The 22,571-nt window shown below is 46.1% G+C and overlaps 1 protein-coding gene across 1 annotated transcript in view; it reads right to left on the reverse strand.

The window, feature by feature from the left end:
• The window catches only part of LOC139262948 (15-hydroxyprostaglandin dehydrogenase [NAD(+)]-like), a 168,460-nt gene that overhangs the window by 110,143 nt on the left and 35,746 nt on the right, over positions 1–22,571 (reverse strand). The window contains exon 2 of the mRNA XM_070878303.1: positions 6,348–6,471. Within this exon, the coding sequence (XP_070734404.1) occupies positions 6,348–6,471 (124 nt within the window). The remainder of the gene's footprint in view (positions 1–6,347; positions 6,472–22,571) is intronic.

Genomic DNA, 22,571 nt, shown 5'->3' on the forward strand with positions numbered 1-22,571 from the left:
CAGCATTTTCTGATTTTATTTCAGATTACCAGCATCCGCAGTATTTTGCTTCTGTTCTTTGAGGGACAATGCTCTTCTCCAACGTCCTTAATTTCTTTTGTGCCTCCCCACCAGCACCCTGCCTCCCCCCTCATTGTCTGACGTAATGATCACCTCAGCCATCCAACAATCTCTCAATTTTATTTTTTAACAGGTTACAGGTCATTCCACCGATACTTTTTCTCTCGTGTTTTTTCCCGTCCTCCCTCCATTCTGATCCTGTTACTGTGCTTGATCATCCAGAGTTGGATGGTGAAAATTGCACACCTCTTTGGCGGAAAGTATTTAAATTTGTTGATTTTATGCATAGCGGTTGATTAATGAAGACAGGTTGAGTAGGTTGGACCTACACTCATTGGAGTTCAGAAGAATGAGAGGTGATCTTATCAAAACTTGTAAGATAATGAGGGGGCTCGACAAGGTGGAAGTAGAGAGGATATTTCCACTCATAGGGGAAACTAAAACTAGGGGACATAGTCTTAGAATAAGGAGCCGCCCATTTAAAACTGAGATGAGGAAAAATGTCTTCTCTCAGAGGGTTGTAAATCTGTGGAATTCTCTACCCCAGGGAGCTGTGGAGGCTGGGTCATTGAATATATTTAAGGTGGAGATAGACAGATTTTTGAGTGATAAGGGAGTAAAGGGTTATGGGGAGTGGGCGGGGAAGTGGAGCTGATTCCATGATCAGATCAGCCATGATCTTATTGAATGGCGGAGCAGTTTCGAGGGCCAAATGGCCTACTCCTGCTCCTATTTCTTATGTTCTTATGTTATAATATTTCTTGGCTGCTGAATGCACTGTGGCCTTATTCCAGTTTGTTTTAATCGCAAAAAAAAACTTCTGAGATGGATTCAGGAAGAAATTCATTGCACTTTTACTGCGATCAACCTCAAGAGCAGGAGCCAACACCCTCAAACGATCCTGTTTCTTTATCGCTGCTCGGTGTGAGAAACAGTTTCTTGACATTAGTCCTAAATTTGTCATTGACCAGTTGGAATCCGTCTCCTTGTCCAACATTCACAGCCTATTTTGACCTACTTACGAATTACAGTCATGTATAGCTCCGTCGGGTAACCTCTCAGTTGCCTGCTTTTAATACTGAAAGGCACAGGGTTCTCCAGTTTTTTCTCTCATTCTAAAGTTCGGAACTGCCGCCAGAGCTTGAATGTCTCTCCTGTGTCTTAGTGGCCAGAACGGGACCAAGTACTCCAGGTTTGGTCTGACCAGAGCAGATTACACTTTGAGCATGACTTCCTCTGCCTTGTGCTACGTCACTTTTCCTACACCATCATCATCATTATAGGCAGTCCCTCGGAATTGAGGAAGACTTGCTTCCACTCCTGAAGTGAGTTCTTTGGTGGCTGAACAGTCCAATACGAGAACCACAGACTCTGTCACAGGTGGGACAGATAGTCGTTGAGGGAAGGGGAGGGTGGGACTGGTTTGCCGCATGCTCTTTCCGCTGTCGGCGCTTAATTTCTACATGCACTCAGTGTTGAGACTTGAAGTGCTCAGCGCCCTCTCGGATGCACTTCCTCCACTTAGGGCGGTCTTGGGCCAGGGACTCCCAGATGTCAGTGGGTATGTCGCACTTTATCAGGGAGGCTTTGAGGGTGTCCTTGTAGCGTTTCCGCTGTCCACCTTTGGCTCGTTTACCGTGAAGGAGCTCCGAGTAGAGCACTTGCTTTGGGAGTCTCGTGTCTGGCATGCGGACTATGTGGCCTGCCCAGCGGAGTTGATCGAGTGTGGTCAGTGCTTCACTGCTGGGGATGTTAGCCTGAATGAGGACGCTGATGTTGGTGCGCCTGTCCTCCCAGGGGATTTGTAGGATTTTGCGGAGACATCATTGGTGATATTTCTCCAGTAACTTGAGGTGTCTACTGTACATGGTCCATGTCTCTGAGCTATACAGGAGAGCAGGTATTACTACAGCCCTGTAGACCATGAGTTTGGTAGCAGCTTTGAGGGCCTGGTCTTCAAACACTCTTTTCCTCAGGCGGCCGAAGGCTGCACTGGTGCACTGGAGGTGGTGTTGGATCTCGTCGTCGATGCCTGCTCTTGTTGATAGGTGGCTCCTGAGTTATGGGAAGTGGTCCACGGCGTACAGCGCCGCTCCGTGGATCTTGATGACTGGGGGACAGTGCTGTGTGGTGAGGACAGGCTGGTGGAGGATCTTTGTCTTATGGATGGTTAGCGTGAGGCCCATGCTTTCGTACGCCTCAGTAAATACGTCGACTATGTCCTGGAGTGCAGCCTCTGTATATGCGCAGACGCAGTTGTCGTTCGTGTACTGTAGCTCGACGACAGAGGTTGGGATGGTCTTTGATCTGGCCTGGAGACAGCGCAGGTTGAACAGGTTCCCACTGGTTCTGTAGTTTAGTTCCACTCCAGCGGGGAGCTTGTTGACTGTGAGGTGGAGCATGGCGGCGAGAAAGATTGAGAAAGTTGGGGCGTTGACGCAGCCCTGTTTGACCCCGGTCCGGATGTGGATTGGATCTGTAGTGGATCCGTTGGTAAGGATCATGGCCTGCATGTCATCGTGGAGCAGGCGGAGGATGATGACGAACTTTTGGGGGCATCTGAAACAGAGGAGGACACTCCATAGACCTTCGCGGTTGACAGTGTCAAAGGCCTTTGTAAGGTCGAAGAAGGCCATGTATAAGGGTTGGCGCTGTTCCCTGCATTTTTCCTGCAGCTGTTGCGCTGCAAAGATCATGTCCGTTGTGCCCCATAGGGGATGAAATCCGCACTGTGACTCCGGGAGGAGCTCCTCGGCCACGGGAAGAAGACGGTTGAGGAAAACTCAAGCGATGACTTTCCCAGTGGCTGATAGCAGGGAGATTCCTCTGTAGTTGCCGCAGCCAGACTTGTCCCTTTTTTTCCTACATTACAACAGTGACTACAGTTCAATGGTACTTAGGCCTCAGGCTGAAATGGCAGTCGGGTCCCGATGACATCATCAGAACCCAATCTGCATCTTTAAAGCAGGACCCGGTGCCGTCCTGCAGGCGTTCCACTCACCTGCTCAAAAGAGCAAAAGAAATAAGAAAGACTTAGATCTATATAGCACCTTTCACAACAATTGGACGTATCAAAGCGCTTTACAGCCAATGAAGTACTTTTGGAGTGTAGTCAATGTTGTAATGTGAGAAACGTGGCAGCCAATTTGTGCACAAGCAAGCTTCCACAAACAGCATGTGATAATGACCAGATAATTTGCTTTTTAATGATGTTGATCGAGGGATAAATATTGGCCAGAAAACCAAAGATAACTTCTTTGTTCTTCGAAATAGTGCCTTGGGATCTTTTACGCCCACTTGAGCGAGCAGACTGGGCCTCAGTTTAACACCTCATCCGAAAGATGGCACCTCCGACAGTGCAACACTCCCTCAGCACTGCACTGGAGTGTCAGCCTAGATTTATGTGCTCAAGTCTCCGGAGTGGGACTTGAACCCACAACCTTGTGACTCAGAGGTGAGTGTACTACCCACTGAGCCACAGCTGACATAGCAGGTGAACATCGGAATGTGGTGGGAAAGCAGGGGGGTAAGAGGGGTTAAGTCTTTGCCCCTTTTTTTTGCCCCATCCCTGCCCGGTTTCCGCCAAGCAGAAGGAATTAAAATTGGGGCGGTAGTGTGGGACTGGAGCCTTTGCTGTAGGGCTTTCAGCGTTTCGGCAATGAACCTGACTGTCTTCACTGTGCAGCGCGCCATTTTTCAGCCATTTTGCTCAGTTGACATATGACACGGTCTTCTCAGCATCGTTTCAAAAGAGATAAAAAAAGAAGACTTCAGGACGTCTCAAAGCGCTTTACAGACAATGAAGTACTTTTGAAGTGCGGTCACTGTTATAATGTAGGAAAACCCATTAGCTAATTTGTGCTCCCAAATGATCAGATCATCGAGACTTGACTATTCCAATGCACTCCTGGTCGGACTCTTGTCTTTCACCCTCCATTAACTTAAACTCATCCAAAACTCTGCTGCTCTTGTGCTAACTCGCACCAAGTCCCACTCAACCATCACCATGGTGCCTGCTCAAACCATCCACATTATCTCCTGGTTAAGCAACGCCTCTATTTTAAAATTTTCATGCTTGTATTCAAATCCCTCCATGGCCTCACCCCTCCCTATCTCTGTAATCTCCTCCAAACTACAACCCCTGCGATGTCTGCGCTCCTCAAATTCTGGCCTCCTGCACATCGCTGATTATCACTGCTCCATCATCAGCAGCCGTTCCTTCAGCTGCCTTGGCCCTAAGCTCTGGCATTCCCTGCCTAAACCTGTCCGTCTCTCTACCTCTCTCTCCTCCTTTAAGACGCTCCTTAAAACCTACCTCTTTGACCAAGCTTTTGGTCACTTGCCCTAATATCCCCTGATAAGTCTCAGTGTCAAAAAAATGTTGTTAACGCTCCCGTGAAGCGCCTTAGCACATTTTACTACATTAACAGTGCTACATAAATGCAAATTGTTTTTGTTGTTGGTTGAGTAATAAATATTGGCCAGGTCACCAGGTAGAACACACCTGTTTTTTTTTAATAGCACCTTGCAATCTTTTACATCCACGAGAGGGCACTCTCTCAGGGCCAGTTTAACATCTCCTCTGAGAGACGACACCTCCGACTGTGCAGCACTCCTTCAGCACAGCACTGGAGTGTCAGCCGAGACTTTGTGCTCAAGTTGCTGGCGTGGGACTTGAACCCATAGCCTTTGGGGTTCAGAAGCTGACACTCAGCATTTAAGTGCCTCCTAATTGCAGTCCACAGCTGCTTCACTGGCTGGCCTGCTGTGTGAGAGCTGAAGGCCACATTTTAGACGCCGACTGAGAACAGGAAAAATATGTGTGCATTCTGTTAACAGTCAGAGGCCAAAGGTTTCCCTCAATTACCGCCTTTAGTACTGTAATAAGTACTTTTCTATTGCAGTACAGGAAACGTTAATGGTTTGCGGCTTAAGCAGAAAAGCTCAGCGTGTCATGCAGTGCAACAAAAGGTGATTTTTTTGTTTGTTCAGTAACAACTAATCTTATGCAAATTCAACCCGTTTAATTACATGCTGAAATTCGGGAGTGCTGCAAACCGAGGGCACTGGAGAATTGTGTCCAATTCTGGGCACCACACTTTAGGAAGGCTCTCAGGGCCTTGTGGAAAGGGTGCAGATGAGATTTACAAGAATGGTTCCACGGATAAGGGACTTCAGTTACGTGGATAGACTGGAGAAGCTGGGGTTGTTCTCCTTAGGGCAGAGAAGGTTAAGAGGAGATTTAATAGAACCATTCAAAATTATGTCAGGTTTTGATAGAGTATATGAGAAGAAACTGTTTCCACTAGCAGGGGGGGTCAGTAATCAGATGACACAGATCCTAGAATCATAGTCCGCCTCCACCACCCTCTCAGGCAGTGCACGCCAGACCCTAACCACTCACCGCATAAAAACGTTTTTCCTCATGTTGCCGTTGGTTCTTTTGCCAATCACCTTAAATCTGTGACCTCCGGTTCTCGACTCTTCCGCCAATGGGAACAGTTTCTCTCTATCTACTCTGTCCCTCATAATTTTGAACACCTCAATCAAATCTCTTTTCAACCTTCTCTGCTCCAAGGAGAACAATCCCAGCTTCTCCAGTCTATCCACGCAACTGAAGTCCCTCATCCCTGGAATCATTCTGGTAAATCTTTCCTGCACCCTCTTGAAGGCCTTCACATCCTTCCTAAAGTGCGGTGCCCAGAATTGGACACAATACTCCAGTTGAGGCCGAACCAGTGTTTTATAAATGTTCATCATAACTTTATTATAATTTAAGATAATTGGCAATAGAACCAGGTGGGAGATGAGGACAATTTATTTTTTAAGGTAGATCATAACATTCCAGTTGTTATGAGCTGGAATACACTGGCTGAAAGGGTGAAGGAAGCAGATTCAATAGTAGCTTTCAAAAGGGAATTGAATAAATACTTGAGGAAATTTGCAGGGCTATGGGGAAAGAACAGGGGAGTGGGATTAATTGGATAGCTCTTTCAAAGAGCTGGCACAGGCACGATGGGCCAAATGGCCTCCTTCTGTGCTGTATAGTTCTAGCTCCACACCCAACTCTCAAACCTGTGTTCCTCTCAATCACAACGCTGTGCTGGCACTTTGCAAATGTTGGCGGCTCCAATCTTCATGTAGCTTTAACTGTTTTTTAGCATTTGATTGACTAGTTGTTAATGCATTCAAATTATGTATAAATGTTGGAAGAGGAGTTTATTTTCAGAGGGTTCAGTGAACCTTGTACCTTTAAGTGTATCAATTGCAAAATATCTTTTACTGACCTTTCAACTGGGACAGTGATGTGACATCACAGGCGATGAATGCTGATTGGCCAGGCCCATATCTCTGATCAAACTCGGTTTTAGTAGCCGCACCTTGTGCATGATTGATATCACACATAACCACCTGAAAGATGAAGACCAAACCTTTACACAATACGTTGAAGGAAGATGATGCAGAATGAACTGCAAAAGACAATTTTTTCCCAAAACATATAGCACCTTTAGTGTAGAAGCTTCTTGAACACTTACTGATTTTTGGTTGAAGAATCCGCAACTCTTAAAACAAATCCTTATCAGAGCACAGAATGAGTTCGAGGATCATTCATGTCAACACAACAAGGAAAGAGCATTTATATTGCACCCGTCACATCCTCAGGATGTCCCAAAGTGCTTCACAGTCAATTGCATAGTTTTGATGTGTCATCACTGTGGCAATGTGGGAAAACCATTATGAAGCTGCCGAGGCAGACCCGCTCATGCCCGACCTTTGTGTATGCAGGTGAGTGGACTCAAATAAGGAATTCAAGTTTGTAAAACACTTGCCAATTTTATGAAAATTTGTAGGGGCTGCATCATTTATGCTTCATGTAGTGTTTGAAAAATAAGTGTTTAGAAAAGCATGGTTCAATATTTGCACTGACATCACCTGCATTGTCAAGGCATGCTGCTAATCGACTTGTGAGGAGGACATCAAAAATCTGCAAAGGGATATAGACAGGCTAAGTCAGTGGGCGAAAATTTGGCAGATGGAGTATAATGTGGGAAAATGTGAGGTTATCCGCTTTGGCAGAAATAATAGAAAAGCAAATTATTATTTAAATGGAGAAAAATTGGAAAGTGCTGTAGTACAGAGGGACCTGGGGGTCCTTGTGTATGAAACAGAAAAAGTTAGTATGCAGGTACAGCAAGTGATCAGGAAGGCAAATGGAATGTTGGCTTTTATTGCAAGGGGGATAGAGTATAAAAGCTGAGAAGTCCTGCGACAACTGTACAGGGTATTGGTGAGGCCACACTTGGAGTACTGCGTACAGTTTTGGTCTCCATATTTAAGGAAGGATATATTTGCATTGGAGGCTGTTCAGAGAAGGTTCACTAGGTTGATTTCAGAGGTGAGGGGGTTGACTTATGAAGATAGATTGAGTAGGTTGGGCCTATACACATTGGAGTTCAGATGAATGAGAGGTGATCTTATTGAAACTTACAAACTAATGAGGGGGCTCGACAATGTGGATGCAGAGAGGATATTTTCACTCATAGGGGGAACTAAAACTAGGGGACATAGGGCCCAACATTGGCCATGACTTGCATTAATTTTTTGGGACAAAGTTGTTTTATCTGGCGTAAGTTAAAAAAATGCCATTTTCCCCCAAAGATTTGCTCCAGAGTAAATCAGTTAGGTACGATTTTAGGTCAGTTTTTTTCTCAAAAGGAGGCGTTCCCAGACACTTAACGCCAATTTTGGACATTTATGCCACTTTGGCCAGCTAAAACTTAATCCAAATCAACTTAGGTCAGCATATGTGGCCAGCTCTGAAAAACCTTGCGGGCAGTGCAGAAAAAGCAGCGCACATTCGGCAGACATTAGGGGAGGGTAGGGAACTGGAGAGGACCTCAACAACCAAGCACCAAACATTGCAAGGAAAAGCTCAAACAATTAAATTACTAATGAAAATGAAGTAAAACCTATCGGAGAAATTCGAGCTGCTCTCCGCAATGTCACGGGGGGCGGGGGGGGGAGGGGGCGGTGGGGGGTAGTAGCCAGAGAGAGAGAGAGATGCTGGTATACAAAACACTCTTTCTCTCCCCCCCACCAAAACACTCTTTCTCCCTCCCGCAAAATTCTCCTCCAATCCCCCTCATACACTCTTTCTCTTCTCCATCCGCCTCCCCCCAAAAACTATCCTCCGCCCTGCAAAACTCTCCTCCACCCCCCCAATACACTCTTTCTCTCCCCCTCCCCAATATACTCTTTCTCTCCCCCTCCCCAATACACTCTTTCTCTCCTCCCCCGCACCCCCCCAAAAATCTCCTCCTCCCCCCCAAAAAAAATCTCCTCCTCTGCCCACCTCCCCCGCAATCAAAAGTCTCAAGCACAGCCACTAAATAAAAAATAGAACCGAAGTCCTCCCTCGCCCGGGAACTCAGCGGGCAAGCTGGTTGGCCGGTGCGGGAGGCCACTCAGCCGGGGATAGGGTGTGGCGAGATCGGGTATCCCTTCAGCCGGGGATAGGGGCTGCGAGCATCGGGTCCTGCTCACACCCCACAGGATGCATTGGGAGGGCAGGAGCATGCGCGCAGTTCTCACTGAGCATGCGCGCAGGTGCTGGCAATGCTTCTGAGATAGCCTGTTACTCCGCCCCCCTCCCTTCAATCTCCACGCTATGCCACGACTCCGGGGACTCCGAAGAGCGGCCAGGATGGGGTCCCTTTTTTTTGGCGCCCTTTCCAGCACGCAAAGCCGACGTGCTTCAGGTCAGTGCGCCGAAAAAATGGCTTGGGCAATGTTGGGCCCTAAGTCTTAGTATAAAACTGAGATGAGGAGAAATTTCTTCTCTCAGAGGATTATAAATCTATGGAATTCTCAACCCCAGACACTGTCGAGGCTGGATCATTGAATATATTTAAGGCGGAGATAGACAGATTTTCGAGCGATAAGGGAGTAAAGGGATATGGGGAGTGGGCAGTGAAGTGGAGCTGAGTCCATGATCAGATCAGCCATGATCTTATTGAATGGCGGAGCAGGCTCGAGGGGCCAAATGGTCTACTCCTGCTCCTATTACTTATGTTCTTATGACTTATGCATTTTATGGAGTGGATTTTATATGGGTCTGTGCAGCATCAGCATGACTGTCACTAAACCAAGACATAGGGCTTATGTTAGATGGAAATTTATGAAAGACTGCGATTGCACATACTATTTATAGCTGTATTTTCCTTGCAATTTCTTATTTGATTTGTTCCATTTGTGGATCATATCCCATTTTTCAGCAGAGTAGCTTTGCAGAACTTTTAAGAATATCGCCTCTTACATAGGATTACATAGGATATATGGCACAGACACAGGCCATTCGGCCCAAACAGTCCATGCCGGCATATATGCTCCACTCGAGCTTCCTCCCGTCGTTCCTCTTCTAACTCTATCCACAGAACTCTCTATTCCCTTCTCCCTGATATGCTTGTCTAGCCTTCTCTTAAATGCATCTATACTACAATGGATAGTCAAGGGGCTATGGGGGGGGAGGAACTTAACACAATCACAATCACTAAGGAGGTGGTACACAGTAAGACTAAAGGCAGATAAATCCCCTGGGCCTGATGGCTTGCATCCTAGGGTCTTAAGAGAAGTAGTGGCAGGGATAGTGGATGCATTGGTTGTAATTTACCAAAATTCCCTGGATTCTGGGGAGATCCCAGCAGATTGGAAAACTGCAAATGTAATGCCCCTATTTAAAAAAGGAGGCAGACAAAAAGCAGGAAAATATAGACTAGTTAGCCTAACATCTGTGGTTGGGAAAATGTTGGAGTCCATTATTAAAGAAGCAGTAGCAGGACATTTGAAAAAGCATAATTCGGTCAGGCAGAGTCAGCATGGATTTATGAAGGGAAAGTCATGTTTGATAAATTTGCTGGAATTTTTTGAGGATGTAACAAAGAGGGTGGATAAAGGGGAACCAGTGGATATGGTGTTTTTGGACTTCCAGAAGGCATTTGACAAGGTGCCACATAAAAGGTTACTACACAAGATAAAAGTTCACGGAGTTAGGGGTAATATATTAGCATGGATAGAGGATTGGCTATCGAACAGAAAACAGAGAGTCGGGATAAATGGTTCATTCTCGGGTTGGCAATCAGTAAGTAGTGGGGTGCCGCAGGGATCAGTGCTGGGACCCCAACTATTTACAATCTATATTAACGACTTGGAAGAAAGGACCGAGTGTAACATAGCCAAGTTTGCTGACGATACAAAAATTGGAGAAAAAGCAATGTGTGAGGAGGACACAAAACATCTGCAAAAGGACATAGACAGGCTAAGTGAGTGGGCAAAAATTTGGCAGATGGAGTATTATGTTGGAAAGTGTGAGGTCATGCACTTTGACAGGAAAATCAAAGAGCAAGTTATTATTTAAATGGAGAACGATTGCAAAGTGCTGCCGTACAGTGGGACCTGGGGTATTTGTGCATGAAACACAAAAGTTTAGTATGCAGATACAGCAAGTGATCAGGAAGGTCAATGGAATCTTGGTCTTTATTGCAAAGGGGATGGAGTATAAAAGCAGGGAAGTCTTGCTACAGTTATACAGGGTATTGGTGAGGCCACACCTGGAATACTGTGTGCAGTTTTGGTTTCCATATTTACGAAAGGATATACTTGCTTTGGAGGCAGTTCAGAGAAGGTTCACTAAGTTGATTCCAGAGATGAGGGGGTTGACTTATGAGGAAAGGTTGAGTAGGTTGGCCTCTACTCATTGGAATTCAGAAGAATGAGAGGCGATCTTATCGAAACGTATTAAAATTATGAGGGGGCTTGACAAGGTGGATGCAGAGAGAATGTTTCCACTGATGGGAGAGACTATAACTAGAGGGCATAATCTTAGAATAAGGGGTCGCCCATTTAAAACTGAGATGTGGAGAAATTTCTTTTCTCAGAGGGTTGTAAATCTTTGGAATTCGCTGCCTCAGAGAGCTGTGGAAGCTGGGACATTGAATAAACTTAAGACAGAGGTAGACAGTTTCTTAACCGATAAGGGAATAAGGGGTTATGGGAAACGGGCAGGAAAGTGAACCCGAGTCCATGATTGGATCAGCCAAGATCATATCAAATGGCGGAGCAGGCTTGAGGGGCCATATGACATACTCTGCTCCTATTTCTTATGTTCTTATGTTCTTATTTGCTTCAACCACTCCGTGCGGTAGCGAGTTCCACATTCTCACTGCTCTCTGGGTTAAGAAGTTTCTTCTGAAATCCGTATTGGATTTGTTGGTGACTATCTTACATTGATAGTTGTGCTCTTCCCCACAAGTGGAAACATTCTCTCAGTATCCACTCTATCGAAACCCTTCATAATTTTAAAGACCTCTATTCAGTCACTCCTCAGCCTTCCTTTTTCAAGGATAAAGAAATCCAGCCTGTTCATCCTTTCCTGAGTTGTACACCCTCACATGTCTGGTATCATCCTTGTATTCTTCTGTGAACCCTCTCCAGTGCCTTAATATCTCTTTATAATACGACGACCAGAACTGTACGCAGTTCTCTAAATGTTCTAACCAAGGTTCGTTACAGGCTTAGTATAACTTTCCTACTTATCAATTCTATACCTCTAGAAATATAAACATAGAAAATAGGTGTGGGAGTAGGCCATCCGGCCCTTCGAGCCTGCACCACCATTCAATAAGATCATGGCTGATCATTCCTTCAGTACCCCGTTCCTGCTTTCTCTCCATACCCCTTGATCCCTTTAGCCACAAGGGCCATATCTAACTCCCTCTTGAATAAATCCAATGAACTGGCATCAACAACTCTCTGCGGTAGGGAATTCCATAGGTTAACAACTCTCTGAGTGAAGAAGTTCCTCCTCATCTCAGTCCTAAATGGCTTACCCCTTATCCAAAGGCTGTGTCCCCTGGTTCTGGACTTCCCCAACATCGGGAACATTCTTCCTGCATCTAACCTGTCCAATCCCGTCAGAATTTTATGTTTCTATGAGATCCCCTCTCATCATCCTTCTAAACTCCAGTGAATACAGGCCCACGTGCTTAGTTTGCTTTTTTTTATGGCCTTGCTAACTTGAGTCACACCTTTTAGTGATTTGTGTATTTGTACTCCGAGATCCCTTTGTTCCTCTACCCCAACCAGACTTGCACCCTCTCAGTAATAATTAACTTCCCTATTCTTCCTATCAAAATGTAATACAGGAAACTCTCATTTATCCGGATCACTCGGGGATTCGGCAATTCCGGGTAAACAAATTTTCCATTTGGGCGAGTTTACACTTTAAAGTTAAAACTTTAATGAAACATAGAAACATAGAAAATAGGTGCAGGAGTAGGCCATCCGGCCCTTCGAGCCTGCACCACCATTCAATAAGATCATGGCTGATCATTCCTTCAGTACCCCGTTCCTGCTTTCTCTCCATACCCCTTGATCCCTTTAGCCACAAGGGCCATATCTAACTCCCTCTTGAATAAATCCAATGAACTGGCATCAACAACTCTCTGTGGTAGGGAATTCCACAGGTTAACAACTCTCTGAGTGAAGAAGTTCCTCCTCATCTCAGTCCTAAATGGCTTACCCCTTATCCAAAGACTGTGTCCCCTGGTTCTGGACTTCCCCAACATCGGGGACATTCTTCCTGCATCTAACCTGTCCAGTCCCGTCAGAATCTTATAAGTTTCTATGAGATCCCCTCTCATCCTTCTAAACTCCAGTGTATAAAGGCCCAATTGATCCAGTCTCTCCTCATATGTCAGTCCCGCCATCCCGGGAATCAGTCTGGTGAACCTTCGCTGCACTCCCTCAATAACAAGAACTTCCTTCCTCAGATTAGGAGACCAAAACTGAACACAATATTCCAGGTGAGGCCTCACCAAGGCCCTGTACAACTGCAATAAGACCTCCCTGCTCCAACATATCATTTGCCTTCTTCACCGCCGGCTGTACCTGCATGCCAACTTTCAATGACTGATGAACCATGAAACCCAGGTCTCGTTGCACCTCCCGTTTTCCTAATCTGCCGCCATTCAGATAATATTCTGCCTTCGTGTTTTTGCCCCCAAAGTGGATAACCTCACATTTATCCACATTATACTGCATCTGCCATGCATTTTCCCATTCACCTAACCTGTCCAAGTCATATGAATAAAAACAATCAGCTACAGACAGGAACAAGGCAGTTAAGTACACAAAAGATGGACATTACCAACATGCATCTACTTGCGCCGGACTGTAATCGCGGAGGGATGAATGCTGCACTGGGAGTGGCTGCAGGTGGCCTCGAGGAGGAGATTGTCTAGCTCTGGGGTTCCGGAGCGCGCTCTCTGGGCTGTGTTCCGGCCTGGAACCCAGTGCCTGCCCCCGTTCCCAACGTCAGCGGCGGCCGCGAGAGACAGCGGCTGCAGCAGCGCGCACACACACACACACCAGCAAAGCAAGGGCAGAGGAGCAATTTTGCAACAGAAGGCTCTACACCAGATGGGTGATTTGCTCTTCCAGGCTACCGTTCAGGTGGCAAAGCAGAAAATTAATCCTATTCATTGGTGAAAATGAACTCCATGCTAATCAGAACAGCCGGTGAGAAGTGGCGACATACTCCACTCCAATTGACATATTTTACATTTCCTCCAGAAGGTCACCTGCCTGACGCCTCCTTTCAACAAGTTCAAGGTTCTCCAATCTTTCCTCAAAACTCAAATCTCTAACACTAGCCCACATTGCAACAGTGACTACACTTCAAAAGTACTTCACTGGCTGTACAGCGCTTTGATCGTAAAAGGGGCTATATAAATGCAAGTCTTAGCCTCATGGCTCCTCTCTGACCTTACCCACTATCTGAGTGTGGAGTGTTGGCCCAGACACCAGGCTGGTAACTTTAATTTTTCTCGATCGTGTAAAATGGGCACTATCAAGTTAGCTGCCCATTATATGCCATGCACGATTAAAACATTTTTTTTCTGGGCTATGGGCATCGCTGGCAAGGCCGGCATTTATTGCTCATCCCCAGTTGCCCTTAAGTGGCTTGAGAGGCCATTTCAAGGGGCAGTTAAGAGCTCACCACATTGCTATGAGTCTGGAGTCACGTATAGGTCAGACCAAGTATGAACATTAATAAAACAGGTGGATTTTTATGATAACCAATAGTTTCATGGTCATAAAGGCCTTTTATTTAATTAACTGAATTTAAATTCCCCAGCTGCCATGATGGGATTTGAACTCCTGTCTCTAGATCATTAGTCCAGGCCTTAGGATTATTAGTCCAGTAACATTACCACTATACTACCATTCTCTACCTGTTCATTTCATTGAATCTTAGAATCATACAGCACAGAAGGAGGCCATTGTACAGCAAAATTCTAAAAGGACAGAGGGTGTTAAAAAAACAAGCCTGAAGGCTTTGTGTCTTAATGCAAGGAGTATCCGCAATAAGGTGGATGAATTAACTGTGCAAATAGATGTTAACAAATATGATGTGATTGGGATTACGGAGACGTGGCTCCAGGATGAGCAGGGCTGGGAACTCAACATCCAGGGGTATTCAACATTCAGGAAGGATAGAATAAAAGGAAAAGGAGGTGGGGTAGCATTGCTGGTTAAGGAGGAGATTAATGCAATAGTTAGGAAGGACATTAGCTTGGATGATGTGGAATCTATATGGGTAGAGCTGCAGAACACCAAAGGGCAAAAAACGTTAGTGGGAGTTGTGTACAGACCTCCAAACAGTAGTAGTGATGTTGGGGAGGGCATCAAACAGGAAATTAGGGGTGCGTGCAATAAAGGTGCAGCAGTTATAATGGGTGACTTTAATATGCGCATAGATTGGGCTAACCAAACTGTAAGCAATACGGTGGAGGAGGATTTTCTGGAGTGCATAAGGGATGGTTTTTTAGACCAATATGTCGAGGAACCAACTAGGGGGGAGGCCATCTTAGACTGGGTGTTATGTAATGAGAAAGGATTAATTAGCAATCTCGTTGTGCGAGGCCCCTTGGGGAAGAGTGACCATAATATGGTGGAATTCTGCATTAGGATGGAGAATGAAACAGTTAATTCAGAGACCATGGTCCAGAACTTAAAGAAGGCTAACTTTGAAGGTATGAGGCGTGAATTGGCTGAGATGGATTGGCGAATGATACTTAAGGGGTTGACTGTGGATGGGCAATGGCAGACATTTAGAGACCGCATGGATGAACTACAACAATTGTACATTCCTGTCTGGCATAGAAATAAAAAAGGGAAGGTGGCTCAACCGTGGCTATCAAGGGAAATCAGGGATAGTATTAAAGCCAAGGAAGTGGCATACAAATTGGCCAGAAATAGCAGCGAACCTGGGGACTGGGAGAAATTTAGAACTCAGCAGAGGAGGACAAAGGGTTTGATTAGGGCAGGGAAAATGGAGTATGAGAAGAAGCTTGCAGGGAACATTAAGACGGATTGCAAAAGTTTCTATAGATATGTAAAGAGAAAAAGGTTAGTAAAGACAAATGTAGGTCCGCTGCAGTCAGAATCAGGGGAAGTCATAACGGGGAACAAAGAAATGGCGGACCAATTGAACAAGTACTTTGGTTCGGTATTCACGAAGGAGGACACGAACAACCTTCCGGTTATAAAAGGGGTCGGGGGGTCTAGTAAGGAGGAGGAACTGAGGGAAATCCTTATTAGCCGGGAAATTGTGTTGGGGAAATTGATGGGATTGAAGGCCGATAAATCCCCAGGGCCTGATGGACTGCATCCCAGAGTACTTAAGGAGGTGGCCTTGGAAATAGTGGATGCGTTGACAGTCATTTTCCAACATTCCATTGACTCTGGATCAGTTCCTATGGAGTGGAGGGTAGCCAATGTAACCCCACTTTTTAAAAAAGGAGGGAGAGAGAAAACAGGGAATTATAGACCGGTCAGCCTGACATCGGTAGTGGGTAAAATGATGGAATCAATTATTAAGGATGTCATAGCAGTGCATTTGGAAAGAGGTGACATGATAGGTCCAAGTCAGCATGGATTTTTGAAAGGGAAATCATGCTTGACAAATCTTCTGGAATTTTTTGAGGATGTTTCCAGTAGAGTGGATAAGGGAGAACCAGTTGGTGTGGTATATTTGGACTTTCAGAAGGCGTTCGACAAGGTCCCACACAAGAGATTGATGTGCAAAGTTAGAGCACATGGGATTGGGGGTAGTGTACTGACATGGATTGAGAACTGGTTGTCAGACAGGAAGCAAAGAGTAGGAGTAAATGGGTACTTTTCAGAATGGCAGGCAGTGACTAGTGGGGTACCGCAAGGTTCTGTGCTGGGGCCCCAGCTGTTTACACTGTACATTAATGATTTAGATGAGGGGATTAAATGTAGTATCTCCAAATTTGCGGATGACACTAAGTTGGGTGGCAGTGTGAGCTGCGAGGAGGATGCTGTGAGGCTGCAGAGCGACTTGGATAGGTTGGGTGAGTGGGCAAATGCATGGCAGATGAAGTATAATGTGGATAAATGTGAGGTTATCCACTTTGGTGGTAAAAACAGAGAGACAGACTATTATCTGAATGGTGACAGATTAGGAAAAGGGGAGGTGCAAAGAGACCTGGGTGTCATGGTACATCAGTCATTGAAGGTTGGCATGCAGGTGCAGCAGGCGGTTAAGAAAGCAAATGGCATGTTGGTCTTCATAGCAAGGGGATTTGAGTACAGGGGCAGGGAGGTGTTGCTACAGTTGTACAGGGCATTGGTGAGGCCACACCTGGAGTATTGTGTACAGTTTTGGTCTCCTAACCTGAGGAAGGACATTCTTGCTATTGAGGGAGTGCAGCGAAGGTTCACCAGACTGATTCCCGGGATGGCGGGACTGACCTATCAAGAAAGACTGGATCAACTGGGCTTGTATTCACTGGAGTTCAGAAGAATGAGAGGGGACCTCATAGAAACATATAAAATTCTGACGGGGTTAGACAGGTTAGATGCAGGAAGAATGTTCCCAATGTTGGGGAAGTCCAGAACCAGGGGTCACAGTCTAAGGATAAGGGGTAAGCCATTTAGGACCGAGATGCGGAGGAACTTCTTCACCCAGAGAGTGGTGAACCTGTGGAATTCTCTACCACAGAAAGTTGTTGAGGCCAATTCACTAAATATATTCAAAAAGGAGTTAGATGAGGTCCTTACTGCTAGGGGGATCAAGGGGTATGGCGAGAAAGCAGGAATGGGGTACTGAAGTTGAATGTTCAGCCATGAACTCATTGAATGGCGGTGCAGGCTAGAAGGGCCGAATGGCCTACTCCTGCACCTATTTTCTATGTCTATGTTTCTATTCTGCCCATCGTGCCTGTACCAGCTCTTTGAAAGAGGTGTCCAATTCGTCGAACTTTCCCCAATGCCTTGCAAATTTTCCTTTTCAAATATTTATCCAATTCCCATTTGAAAGTTACAACTGAAACTGCTTCCACCATTCTTTCAGGCAGTGCGTTGCAGATCATAACAACTCACTATGTTAAAAAAAAATTCTCCTCATCTCCTACCTGGTTCAATTGTTAATTATCTTAAATCTGTGTCCTCTGCTCACTGACCCTTCTTCCAGTAGAAACAGTTTCTCCCCATCTACTCTATCCAAACTCTACATCATTTTGAATGGTTCTATTGGATCTCTTCTTAACCTTTCTTAACCTTAACCCCTGCTCCAAAGAGTTCTCCTGTCTCTTCACATAACCGAAGTCCCCCATCCCTGGTGCCATTCTAATAAATCTCTTCTGCACCTTCTCCAAGGCCTTGACATCCTTCCTAAAGTGTGGTGCCCAGAATTGGACACAATACTCCAGCTGAGGCCTAACCAGAGATTTATAAATGTCAGTGTCCTCCCTGCTTTCTGCCCATTGGCCAATTTTGTATCCATGCAGCCACTGCCTCTTTAATCCTTCAATTTTCCAATGTCTATTATGTTGCGCTTTTTCAAATGCTTTTTGAAAGTCCATATCATCATCATTATAGGCAGTCCCTCGAAATCGAGGAAGACTTGCTTCCACTCTAAAGGTGAGTTCTCAGGTGGCTGTACAGTCCAATATAGGAATTACAATCTCTGTCACAGGTGGGGCAGACAGTGGTTGAAGGAAAGGGTGGGAGGGGAGTCTGGTTTGCCGCACGCTCCTTCCGTTGCCTGCGCTTGTTCTCTGCATGCTCTCGATGACGAGACTTGAGGTTCTCAGCGCCCTCCCGGATGCTCTTCCTCCACTTAGGGCGGTCTATGGCCAGGGGCTCCCAGGTCTCGGTGGGGATCTTGCACTTAATCAAAGAGGTTTTGAGGATGTCCTTGTAACATTTCCTCTGCCCACCTGGGGATCGCTTGCTGTGTAGGAGTTCCGAGTAGAGGGCTTGTTTTGGGAGTCTTGTGTCAGGCATGCAAACAATGTGGCCCGCCCAATGGAGCTGGTCAAGTGTGGTCAGTGCTTCGATGCTGGGGATGTTGAGGCAGAGGACTCCACAGATTCACAGCCCTCGAGTGAAGAAATTCCTCCTCATCTCAGTCTTATCCTGAGACAATGGCCCCTAGTTCTAGACACACCAGCCAGGGGGAAACAACCTCTCAGCATCTACCCTGTCAATCCCCTTCAGAATCTTCTATGTTTCGATGAGATCACCCCTCATTCTTCTAAACTCCAGAGAGTATAAGCCCATTCTACACAATCTATCATCATAAGACAGAATCAATCCAGTGAGCCTCCGTTGCAACGCCTCCAAGGTAAGTATATCCTTCCTTGGATAAGGAGACCAAAACTGTGCACAGTACTCCAGATGTGGTCTCGCCAAGGCCTTGTACAATTGGAGCAAGACTTCTTCACTCTTATACTCCACCCCCCTTGCAATAAAGGACAGCATGCCATTTGCCTTCCTTATTGCTTGCTGTACCTGCATGCTAGCTTTTTGTGTTTCTTGCACAAAGGTCTACATCCCTTTGCAGACGTTTTGTGTTCTCGTCACTGCTTACTGTCGCACCTAGCTTTGTATCGTTGGCAAACGAGGATACATTGCACAGATTGTAAATAGCTGAGGCCCCAGCACTGACCCTTGCAGCACCTCGCTAGTTACAGCCTGCCAACCTGAAAAAAACCCGTTTATCCCTACTCTGTTTTCTGTCTGTTAACCAACCCTCTATCCATGCTAATACATTACCTCCAATCCCATGAGCCCTTATCTTGAGTAATAATCTTTTATATGGCACCTTATTCGAATGCCTTTTGGAAATCCAAATATATTACATCCACTGGTTCCCCCTTATCTACCCTGCTAGTTACATCCTCAAAAAACTCTAATAAATTTGTCAAACATGATTTCCCTTTCATAAAACCATGTTGACTCTGCCTAATCATGTTATGGACAGAGTACAGTGATTGAAATGTTAGGACACAAAATTCCAAATCAAAGATGCTGTTGATGAAATGGCAGCAGTGGCTTACTATGATGGAATGCTGTCTTTGTAACGTTACTAGATTTTAAATTGAGGCCGCACACTGCGGGAGGATGCATGCCTTGTGCTTATGGGCCACACAGGCTTATACCACTGAGCCTTTGGAGCCACATCAAAAGTTGTTCTTCCCCTGAATGTCCATGTATCTCAGATTGCTGATACGAATTGATGTTCTGATTTAGGTTTTATCCACTGTCGAGGCGTGAAGGTCACCCCTTGGGTATTACAATAAATGAGAACAATCAAGACTGTGTAGCAGGCCCATTCCTTTCTGTCCGACTTTTCTCAGTGGTAGCAAAAGTGGTTGCGTCAAAAGAACCCCTTCCCCCCTCATTCTCATCCCCACCCTCATCCCCAAGACAAACCAGCAAGTAGCGAACATAATTAGCAATAAAATGTAGTTTGCCGGGCTTCAACAGGAGATATTCAAAAAGGAGTTAGATGTAGTCCTTACTATTAGGGGGATCAAGGGGTATGGCGAGAAAGCAGGAATGGGGTACTGAGGTTGCATGTTCAGCCATGAACTCATTGAATGGCAGTACAGGCTCGAAGGGCTGAATGGCCTACTCCTGCATCTATTTTCTATGTTTCTATGTTTCTATGTCCTCAACACATCTCAAAGTGCTTTACAAAAGAAAATGGCACACATTAAGGAATCTGCTACGGTAAGTGTATCCAATGGTATGATTTCATCATCATAGGCAGTCCCTCGAAATCGAGGAAGACTTGCTTGCACTCTAAAAATGAGTTCTTAGGTGACTGAACAGTCCAATACGGGAATTACAGTCTCTGTCATAGGTGGGACAGACAGTCGTTGAAGGAAAGGGTGGTGGGGAGACTGGTTTGCCGCACACTCCTTCCGCTGTCTGCGCTTGCTTACTGCATGTTCTTGGCGACGAGACTCGAGATGCTCAGCTCCCTCCTGGATGCTCTTCTTCCACTTAGGGCGATCTTTGGCCAGGGACTCCCAGGTGTCGGTGCATTTTTATCAAGGAGGGTGTCCTTGAAACGTTTCCTCTGCCCACCTGGGGCTCGCTTGCCGTGTCGGAGTTTCGAGTAGAGCGCTTGCTTTGGGAGTCTTGTGTCAGGCATGTGAACAATGTGGCCTGCCCAACGTAGCTGGTTGAGTGTGGTTAGTGCTTCGATGCTGGGGATGTTGGCCTGATCAAGGACACTAACATTGGTGCGACTGTCCTATCAGGGGATTTGCAGGATTTTCCAGTTAGATGGCTGAATTACATTTTGGGATACAGTTTGTGAGTAATTTGAGACATGAGATGTGGTAAGCGTAGCGATGCTTGGAAGAAACAGGTGACTTTGGGTCTGTGGGTCCCAAAGCTCTCCACCAGCGAGGGTTTCCTCGCTTCATGTCTGGGTCTGTTGTAGACTCTTCTTAGGCGGTCCCTCGTATCAAGGATGACTTACTTCCACACTAAAAAGGGATGAATTCACAGGTGTTTCAATGAAAGACCCAACATTCCAGATCCCGAACTCACATATTGAAGGGTGGAAGATGCCTGTGCGTGGATTTCTTTTAACGTGTGATGGCCATTGCACACCAGCCACCACACGGGCTTGACAGTGGCAAGGATTAACCAAGACGACTGGAGAGCAGCTCTACTGCACGGACCTAGTCTACACACATATCGCAGTGTGGGCTGGCCCTTGCTGCCTCTGGGCTCTTCTGGGCCCCGAACTCACGCCTCTCCTGGGCCCCGATCACGTCGCTCTACAATCTCTCGCCGCTCCTTCGCCCCGACCTCGCCGCTCCTTTGTTGTTTGCCCGCCTCTCCTGCTGCACCTGCCCATGCTCCAACCAGCGACCTGGATTTTGGCGACGTCCAATCCAGTCGCCCTTCATCAATTCATCACCCTCTTGCACCAGCTCGCACTGCTCCCTGAAGTGGCCTTCGAAAATCCACCAGCCACAGGTCGGGGCCATAAAAGGAGCGGAGATGCGGTGGCCCGGGAGCAGCATTGAGGTGTGCTTCCAATGTGGACTAATTGATAAGAGACTGATTGCTAATGACTAGTCAACAACAACAACTCTATTATGTCTCGTGCGACTGCCAGGATGGTAGAAGGTGAACTAGATGGACCCTAGTCTTTTGTTGTCTAGAATTCCTATGTTCCTATGCTATACATGCCGCAAAATGTGCCTGTCAACCTGTTCCATATTTACATAAAATCAAAATATTGCGGGCGCTGGAATCTGAAACAAAATCAGAGAATGCTGGAAATATTCGGGCAGCATCTGCGGAGCGAGAAAACAAAGTCAACATTTCACGAAGGGGCATTGACCTGAAGCTTTAACTCTGTTTCTCTCTCCACAGGTGCTGCCTGACCTGCTGAGTATTTCCAGCATTTTCTGTTTTTATTTTGTTCCACTTTTGCTGTTGATTCAAAAACCTGACACCCTGCAGTTCTGCTGTTGCTTCTCACATTTCGTTCAGGCACGCCTTCAAGCCGTACTTTACCATTCAAAACAAAACAGTTGCTGAACGAGGTAAACGTGTTATTCAGACAATTCCAGGCAAGTCGAGGTCCTGCTCTAGATCTCTCTGATGTAACCTTCTGCACATCAGCTTATTGACGTTCCTAACCAAGCCCATTCTGTGTTAGGTTAAGTAAGGTGATTTAAATTATGGGAAGGTATGTTACTCTGTTTTGCAAGTGACAGATTGGTGAGCCAAGCATCAGCATCGGGAATCGCAATACAGGGACTTGAGCAGAACAATCGAGGCTGCTGCTCCCAATGGCAGTGCTGAGGGAGCGCTGCACTGTCAGAGGTGCCGTCTTTTGGATGAGACGTTAAACCGAGGCCCCGTCTGCCCTCATGGATGGCACTATTTCAAAAAAGAGGTAGGGCAATTCTCCCCGGTGTCCTGGCCAATATTTATCCCTCAACCAACATCAGTGCCTAGTATGCACCTGTGAGGATGCTCACAGGTTTGTAGAGCTGCTGGGCGCCGGAGGAACTGGAGTGCATCATCACCCCTGGCAACCAAATTTTAATTTGATGTTATATGTTTAAAGTTTAATTCATTTTATTGCAGGGTTTTAGTGCCCCCCC

The sequence above is a fragment of the Pristiophorus japonicus genome, chromosome 1 (assembly GCF_044704955.1).
Source record: "Pristiophorus japonicus isolate sPriJap1 chromosome 1, sPriJap1.hap1, whole genome shotgun sequence".
Lineage (NCBI taxonomy): Eukaryota > Metazoa > Chordata > Chondrichthyes > Pristiophoridae > Pristiophorus > Pristiophorus japonicus.